Below are 9,552 nucleotides of genomic sequence, written 5' to 3' on the forward strand. Positions count from 1 at the left end.
AAGTGGATTGAGAAGCTGGTCAGGTTTTCAGAGTAGATCACTTGGAAGTCGCATTTACAAAGTGCAAATTCGCTACTCCATGCGTTGCACTTGCGCCGAATTTATAAAAAAAACGAAAGCCATGTTCATAAAGTTGGTTCAGGTGAGCAAAGCAAAGCCGGTCTAAAAATGACTTCAAATACAACTATAATGATAAATTATCCCCTAAAACCCCCAGAGTGCAGCCAAGAGGATGTGAGGCAACAGCCTCCGTTACCCCCAGGATCGGATTCAGGGGTGACCTGTATGAAGATTTAAAGGGCGTCATATTCAAGGATAATGAACCATCTGGATCAAGCCTGAGTGCACATACGTGAGATGTTCTGTGCCCGAGCCAGACAATGGTGATGACCAAGTTCTGCGCCGATCTGGACAGATAAACCCAGCATGCAGCATTTTATATTGGACGTCATCACCGATGCCACCGGACACAAAACTAAAACTATGAGATCAGTTTTGTCATCAGTTTCGCTCTGGCACTTTTGTACTATGGAGGGAGTCATGTCAAAGAGCTGGAGGTCTGTGACGGGTAGAAGAGATGTAGTAGATATTAAATGAAGAGAATGAAAGTACCCCGGACATTATGGAGGGGTACGCATGGCCATACTGGCATTGCCTGATGCCTGCTTTTGTCCCTGGGCTGGGATGTCCCATTGCCTGACTCCCCCTCCTCATGTTGATTGACAGGGCCAGAGAACGCGCTCGTTCTCTGCTGGCCCTGTCTGCATTCAAAATCTGGCGCCTGCGCCGTACCTGTCTTCAGTCGGCGCAGGCGCACTGAGGGGAGGACGCTCGCTCGCCAGCTCCTTCCTCAGTGCGCCTGGTGTAGATGTGACGTCATCGGCACAGCCGCATTGAGGATGGAGCGGCCGAGCGAGCGTCCTCCCCTCAGTGCGCCTGCGCCTGCGCCGAATGAAGACAGGTACGGCGCAGGCGCCAGATTTTGAATGCAGACAGGGCCAGCAGAGAACGAGCGCGTTCGCTGGCCCTGTCAATCAACATGAGGAGGGGGCGTCTTTATGAGAGGAGGATGTGGCTGCTACCAGCAAGTAGCCGCCCTACTTGCTGGTAGACAGGTAATTTGCATATGATAAAAGTCAGTTTTTTGCATTATCTACTGAACCAAAATGATTAATCACATTATGTATTGATATATCGCAGCATAGGGATTATAAGTACCCCCCAAAAAAATAATAATATATATATATATATATATATATATATAAATATATAACTTTAGTGGGGTGACAGAAGCCCTTTAATAAATCAGGCCTTGGCCAATTTTTACCGCCACTCTTTAGTCGGTGAGTTTATTAATGTTATGTTTTAATATGGTGGTTTAAATGGGTTGGAAGGAAGGCGTAATATGCCATGTATATATAGGTGACTTTTACTAAGTGCGTGTACCATTAATACTGCAGCAATCGTATCTCTCTCTCCCCATTTCAGACATCTGACTATACAGTGAACGCATTGTGCTGCTGTCTGGTCGCAATGTGAAGTCTCTTTTACAGGGAGGAGATTCACTTCCTGTATTCTCCCTTTATGTGAGCGATGACGGCCCCACAAGTGCCAGCTCAGCAGTGGAAGCCGTGTACGCCTGCCCCTAGAGGTCAGTGCGAAAACTGCAAGCTATTATACACAAGCTCTCCTGGTTAGCATGCCTTAAAGAGTTCTTAAATTCGCATATTAAAGCCTCATGTACATAAGCAAGTTGAATTGCAAAGTTTTTGTGGATTTTTTAAATTTTTACAAACGACAATTTAGCTAAATTGGCGTTTTCCCTAAAGGTTCCCATACCTTTATATCCAAACCTGCTGAATTCCGCCTATCCTATCTGTATTTAGGTGCGTGTGTATTTATCTGTACCCCGTGGTAAGGAGAAGGATCCCTCATTTTGAATGTCAACTTGTCCAATCCTTTGTCATTTCAGGAGGCAAGTTGTTGCTAGAGGCATCTGGCAATGGATTTCCCCCCTCTCCACATTGGAAAAACACATGCATGCTCGACTGAACCGACATATGGGTGTATGGGGAGGAAGACCTCTTAGGAGGAAGAGCTCCTTCAGCCAACAGCTAAGACGTATGGCCAGCTCTAGTGCTCATGACCCGGGTTACAGATGGACAGTCCTAGGGTCGTTAATTATTATCACAGCACATTTCGCGTGGTCACGATTAGTCAGCAATAAGAACTGCCAGGCGCTGTTACAGTAGTGAGTAGGATATAGGTCAGGACAGAATCAGTTCATTTCTCTCTTTATGGTCCACCCATATCAGGTACGGTGCAGATTTTCTGTCGCGGAATTGCATGCAGAATATTTGCGGCGCCTAGGCCACGTTACTGGAGTTCTGCAGCTTCTTCAAACAGCTGTCCTGGTAGTCAGACCCCCACCAGTCTGATACTAATGACCTGTCCTGAGGATATGTCATCAGTATTAAATTCTCAGATAACCCCTTTTAAAAGTGTTTTCTGGGATTTGAATATTGATGGCCTATCTGGAGGGTATGCCATCAATATCTCATTGGCGGGGGATCTGACACCCTGCATCCCCGCCGATCAGCTGTTCCTGGTGCCAGAAATACAAAGATCCATCAGTGCAGTGGACACAGCTGGTAACTGCAGCATTGCCCCCATTCAAGAGAATGGGAGCAGTACTGCAGTTACCAGATCTGTCTGCTACACAATGGACAGGGCTGTGCAATTCTGGCACTGACTTTCAGTACAGGATCTACAAGTTAACAACAGATTGGCGGGGGATGTGGGTGTCAGACTCCCACCAATTAGCTATTAATGGCTTATCCTAAGGACAGGGCATCAATATTAAAAGCCCAAATAGTCACATATTTGGACTTCAAATAGTAGGTTTTCAGTTGTCTAGTGTGGTCCATTTGCCTTTCCCTCCCTGAACATACCTTTGGTAAGAAGCTAAACCCTGGACATAAATGAAGACCCACCTCACCAAAACCTATGAGGTGACCCCACATGTGCCTGTCGCCCACTAAAGTCTGTGATCTCTGATCACCATCAGGTTCCAGAATGGAAGGGCCCCGTAAATGCAAACCTAACACAACATTGAAGTATAGAGTATATACCATATACACACACAATAGTGGAAAGACAGGAAACTATAAAAACAAGGGATAAAGTTTACCCAGTAAAAAGGTCACATAACGCCTCCACCTGAAGCATACACAGCACGTACAGACCGAAATTTAGAATGGTCGCTGGGCACTGCTGTATGCAAATACATATCTAACATAGGACACGAGCAAGAGGAGAGTCCTTACCTCATAAATGGGGAGGGTGTCTGAATTCCAGGCATTTATTCGAGTCTCGTTAATGTCCACCACAGTCACCTTGATATCGGGGCACATCTGAGCGATGACGCTGCATGTCGGACCCCCCACATACCCGGCACCGATGCAGCAGATCTTTTTAATTTGAAACATTGTGATCCTGCAAAAAAAAGCCATTGACATGACATTCTTATTATAAAGTAACGTACCAAGAACATGTAGTATGGTGACGGCACAGCGAAATCACTGCGTGGGAATATAACTAGTCACTCAGGACCTGCTGCGTCCCAAAATCCACCCTGACCAACAAAGCCAGCGGCAGGCAGTAATGCCTATACCCCAGGGAAATTTGCTTCAATTTATTATTGGGGTCAATGGCTTAGGAATAAAATAAAAATAAAAAAACTGGATGGAACTGATGACTGATCTATTTTAGCACTAATACAATACACAAAAAGACGCAAGTGTGACTTTAGCCTTACGTCTCAGACAGGGGCGTAGCTAAAGGCTCATGGGCCCTGGTGCAAGATTTCAGATTGGGCCCCCCTTCCCTCAGGGCCTTGTGGCCAGGGTCTTTGGTCTATAATACCAGTGTCGTCTTATGCGGCACAAGGGTCTTTGGGCCCCCTCAGGCTCCTGGGCTGGGTAGCGACTGCTACCTCTGCACCCCCTACAGCTACGCCCCTGGCCTCAGAACACATGAGAGAAGTGCGCATGAATCCGGTATATAGGCACACAGCATTATCCTTATGGCTCCATACGAACGGATACTGTATTTTCCCCATAAGAAATGTCACATGATTGATAACAAATTGACACAATGTAGGCCTACACGAGATTGGAGACACATGGAAGTACCATGGTCATATACGAGGGATCCCATACACAACAATGGGTGCCATTTTATGGCTCCGGACAAATCAGAGGTTGTACAGAGCTTTAATACAGTCACTGTAATTTATACTCTAAAAAAGCAAAAATACTCAAAACTGGACACATGAATATCCATGAGCGATTTTTGCGCTATTTTTTTTACTATTACGGCCACCATTATTTTGTCTATATACGATGCCGCTCATATGGTAGTGACGGGCATTATACACATACAGAATTCCCATAGCACAAGGCGGGCTATACAAATTAATGTCAGCCAAAACCTCCATCGAATCGTGACAGCAGATGTTGGGGCACAGAATGAATGGGCAGTTGGGTATCAACCAACCGTTACTCCATTCACTTCATTTCTATAGGCGATTTCACCTCCAGATATACAATCTCTTTAGAGGAAAGCAATGACACAAGACTAATAGTGAAGCACCGGTAGCTCAAGATGAAGAACAAGCAGGATTTATCATACTCACAAAGTAAAAGTAATATCAGCGCATAGTAAAAGTAATATCAGCGCATAGCAAAAGTAAACCAGCATCCAAGGCCCTCAAGTTTTGAGAACCGTGTTTCGCTCTTGTTTCTTGAAGACTTGGAAAAGAGCGAAACTCGAGTTGGGCAGTTCCCAAAACTTAATTTGATATGTGCCGATATTGCTTTTACTTTGCGAGTATAAGAAATTGTGCTCGTTCTTAAAGGGAATCTGCCACCTCCAACAACACCCCTCCCAAACTAGAGTAAGGCTGGGGTCACATCACCGCTTGGCTTTCCGTTCTTCTGATTCGTCAGAAGAACAGGAAAAAAAAAAAAAAAAAAAATTAATAATAATAATAATAATAATAATAGATCTATTATTTTGAGCATCAGTTTGTGTCAGTCCCACCAGAGATCAGGTATTTTTGATGGGAGAAAAAAAGTCTTGCATGCAGTACTTTTCTTTCCGTCTAAAATAACACATCTTAGACGGAAGTAGCTCAAATCGATGCTAAATGTGCATAACTGATGCACAGGATCCGTTTTTTTTTTTACAGGATCTGTATTTTTTTCTATTTTTTTGACGGTTCAGAAGAACAGAAAAAATAACAATGATGTGAAATCCGCTTAGTCTAGTTGAGGGGGGGGGGGGTGTTGTTCGAGCTGACAGATTTCCTTTAGGCTAGGACTACACGGCGACAGTTGTCACGCAACCATTTTTATAATGATAGTCAGAGGCGTCGCACTGCGACATGCTGCTACTGTGATACGGCAGTCGCACAAAAATCCATCCAAGTTGGATTTTTGTGCGACTGTCGTGTCACAGTATGTCGCAGTGCGACACCATTGACTATCACTGCAAAAAATGTTGCGCAATATTGGTGCGACACATGTCGCATTGTGATTGTACTCTTTTAGTCGTGCAACACATGTCGCCGTGTAGTCCTAGCCTTAATCTTCCGATGCTTCACCATTAGTCTTGGGTCATTGCAGTCCTCTAACGGGCATTTGTGGTTTCAGGACCTACAGAATCCACCTGGAGGTGAAGTCATCTACAGCAACGGAGTAGTTCGTTAACGGCATAACAAAAAAATTCTGAGGTTTCCTGATTTTTGGAAGTAGATTCCAGGACTGGCAAATAGATTGGTCTAACCGTCCTTTTTGGAGTTATCTTCAGGATTACATGAGCAGTGCTGGTTGTATTTTATAAGTTTTTTTTTTTTTAAAGATACCCGCGTCTGTTTTGCTGCTCTTACTTGGATACTGGCTTTTGTAAGGCCCCTTTCTTTTAGATTAGGAAGTAATACATAGCCAGAGCGAAGTTCAACAAGATCAAATCACTGTGAGGTTTTACAAACGGTGAAAAGCTTCCTCAGCTCTGCTACATCTACGTTACTAATTCAATACCCGAGAGGTACTAAAAAAAATGTCATTGACATCTTGTACTAGACGGTTCATTAATCCTATCATGAATGCAATCCTAGAGGAGACGCCTGTACTGGCTTCAAGGACCCCATGCTGCCCAGTACTCAATACTCTCAGAGACCCTCGAAGAGTAATGTGCCCCCCAGACTGGTCTATACATTACGCTCACCACCATCTGTATCACAGTGTGGGCTCAGCAGAAGGAAACGTACGTCATAAGAAGGAGGGGGGACCCTGGGGAGCACACAGGAGGTTGAGTAATCAGTAGTCGCTGATGAATTACATATGGAGGGCTAGAATATGGAAGTGAAGGCCTCCTAACGCCGAGCAGTCACCTAAGAATGTGAACATAGCTGATACAATGCAGGCCATTGATGGGGGGGGGGGGATGCTGAAGCGGGTAAAACGTGTACGCTAAATAATGGGGGGCTGACTGCTCAGTCCAATCCAATCTATACCCATAAACTCCATGCCATTCCCTATTTCTTAGTTATATCTCCTTCTGGGAAAGCTGGGTGCCAACAAACATTAGACATGTCAGAGGACAGAATTATAAGTCTTATCCCCAGGGGTGCACCACCAATGAGGCCAGGTGAGGCGATCACCAGGTAGGGGCAATCGGGGGGCCATTTTAGTTTTTTGCCTCAGGCAGCAGAAAGGCTAGGTGCACCCCTGATTATCCCGTAATCTGTAATCTAAAGGCTGTATTACACCCACAGATTATCTGACCAATAGTTGGTGTGTATAACAGAAGATCTACGCGTGTGGACGGCCATCTGACCAACAGATAATCTGTTGGTGTAATACAGCCCTAAGAAGGCTGACGGGGGCTGCAATGGAGGGCACGCCAAGTCTCATCCAGCTTTCCCAGTGACCGATAGAACAGCTGACACAACCTATATTTACAGCAAAGTAATAAATCTGTGTACAAGTACAATAAACTAGTATCCGGTATCCCCACCACTACGATGGGACAGCCATAAATGAGGCCATGAACACAGGAGACCCCCAGACTCATCTCTGCAGGTAGTCAATGGATCCTTTCATCCGCTCTCTGAATAGGGAGCATTCAATGCAATACTAGGACCTCGTCCAGTGTAATCGTCACCAGGCGAGGGTACGGACACAGTCCCAGCACACTGTGAAGGCTACATGGATCAGAACATTGGAGAACTACTAGTCACAGCATTGCCCGTCACATCTTGTTTTCATATATTAGAAGAACGAGTCAAGGTTGTAGAAGTGTATATGTGACATTAGAGAGCATGCCTCATGTCTACCCTCTCCATAGTCTATGGTGACTCTACGTGGGCGATGCGGGCATGATCAAGCAGGCCAGCACTTTGATCCTGGAAACTACAGTTAACTTATTAGCCTTGATATGGGTTGCATCAGATCATACCTGGCAGGCATCTGTGGTCAGGGTCATGTCAGTGGGCACAGGGGTAAGAGTGCCCGCCGGGTCATAGCTGCACAGCAGAGGAGGGCAGTACTTACCTCCATGTCTATATACTCCGCTATATGGGAGGAAAAATTATTAAACAAAGTATGTTATAGCCATCTAATGACTTTTTAACCAATTTGTAACCTGGAGAGGTCTGTGATGCTCTACACATGCCTGTGCCCCTTCCATTTCTGGTTCAGGGATGTGATGAAGGGTTCTGACTTCAGGAAACCAAAACTGGATACAAAAAGGGCGTAAATCTGCCCCGAGGACCCACCAATTCCATTCTGTCTAGACTGGTAGAAAATAAATCTGTTCCGGAGATAAGCAGCACCAGAGGTTTTGGCTTAGAACATGTAATGACCATGTTACAAGGACAAGACTGTTCCTCAACAGGAACATAATGAGAATTGTTAGGGCATGTTCACACAACAAATTTGTGGATGTCATTGCAGAAATCTGCTCTAAAACCAGCTCCCATTCTTTTCAATAGAAGGTTGAGTCACAATTCATGCAACTAAGGACTTTCCACGTGTTCTTTTCCAGTCCACGTCAGGAACGTTCTTGATGCACTTACCATGCAGACACCTTGGAAAGCCGTGTTGGGAACCTGCTCACGGTTTAGTTGTGTGAGCATACCATTACTGATACTCATTTATAGTCATCACCTCGGCCACCTTCATCACTTAGTTTCTGACAATCCATTGAGGCAGCAGGGGGCGCAACCAAGAGGTGCCCCCCCCATGCCAATTTCTTAACCTAACCCCTATGCCACAATTAAAGCGCTCATTGCCCATGGTCCTTCCACTGCCCCCCTCTTGCCCCTACTTCATGCTGCCTAAGGCAATTGCCTCGCCCGGACTCATTGGTGGTACACCCTTGCTACCACTGCTGCATGGTACACAAGGTCCTGAAGCCACCACGTCAGGAACTTGTGTGCAGTTCCACCTGGAATTGAATTCATTTGAGTGGCCCGGTCTCAGGTCTTCTCTCTATGGTCTGGTCTGGTTTTAGAGGTCCTGTCTGGTTTTAGAGGTCCTGTCTGGGGTTATTTGGTCCAGGATTTGAATAAGTTTAGAAGCCTAGGATCTGAATAAGGTTAGGGTTCTGGGTAGTGTTGAACGAACTTGTGTTTTAAGTTCGGTGTCTAAAGTTCGGGTTATCGAAGAATCTAAATTCCGTTATGGTCCGTGGTAGCAGAATCCATAATGTGATTCTTCGATAACCTGAACCCGAACTTTAGACGCTGAACCTAAAACACAAGTTTGCTTAACACTAGTTCTGGGTCCTCATTCATTTTGGGGTCTGGACTGAATTAATCTGGGGGTCTGATGTTTTACCTCCTTAAAAATGATGTCAAATTTATCAGCAACCAAAATATTAACAAGAAGATGCCTTTACTGGTGTACAGCTTGGACCTTCATAAAGGTAAGTGCTTTTTTACTAACTACCCCTGACCTTAGGTACCAGGTCCCTGATCTGAATACTGAGCATGTTTCAGAGTTGAGGACCCTGAAAGTCCCCATTTCCTGGTCCTCAAGTCATCTCCATGTGAAAGTGATCAGCATATGGATTCAATTAAAGAAGCCTCCAGGAAGAAAGTCCTGATCTACAACAGATGGAGAGGAGAACCTGGGGAGCCCCCTCAGTACATCCAGAACCATGTAGCAGAGCTGGAGGGGTCTGCAGCTGAGCAGCAGGGTGTCCTATGTACCCAGCACAACCCACACTTACCTGGAGACACAGAAGAAGAGTCCAGAGGTGGCAAATCTTACCTAGTGCTGGAGCCCAGGGACTGGAAATGCATATACCCCCGGCAGGTCCTCCCACAGGGGGAGGAGAGGGGCTGGAGGCAGGACGGGGGCCGTGCGGAGGGAGGAGAGGGGCTGGAGGCAGGACCCGGGGCCGTGCGGAGGGAGGAGAGGGGCTGGAGGCAGGACGGGGGCTGTGGGGAGGGAGGAGAGGGGCTGGAGGCAGGACGGGGGCTGT

The 9,552-nt window shown here is 45.9% G+C and overlaps 1 protein-coding gene across 2 annotated transcripts in view; it reads right to left on the reverse strand.

The window, feature by feature from the left end:
• UGDH (UDP-glucose 6-dehydrogenase) overlaps positions 1-9,469 on the reverse strand; it is a 28,120-nt gene extending 18,651 nt beyond the window's left edge. The window contains exons 1-2 of one of the 2 annotated variants that reach the window (XM_044298416.1): positions 9,339-9,469; positions 3,327-3,495 (exon numbers count right to left, since the gene is read on the reverse strand). In XM_044298416.1, coding sequence (XP_044154351.1) covers positions 3,327-3,495; positions 9,339-9,370 — 201 coding nt within the window. In that variant the 5' untranslated portion in view covers positions 9,371-9,469. Of the gene's footprint in view, positions 1-3,326; positions 3,496-9,297 lie in introns of both variants that reach the window. The other variant, XM_044298424.1, reaches the window with a different exon arrangement.
• Between the last annotated feature and the right edge of the window lie 83 nt (positions 9,470-9,552).

Source organism: Bufo gargarizans, chromosome 1 (genome assembly GCF_014858855.1).
Source record: "Bufo gargarizans isolate SCDJY-AF-19 chromosome 1, ASM1485885v1, whole genome shotgun sequence".
Classification (NCBI taxonomy): domain Eukaryota; kingdom Metazoa; phylum Chordata; class Amphibia; order Anura; family Bufonidae; genus Bufo; species Bufo gargarizans.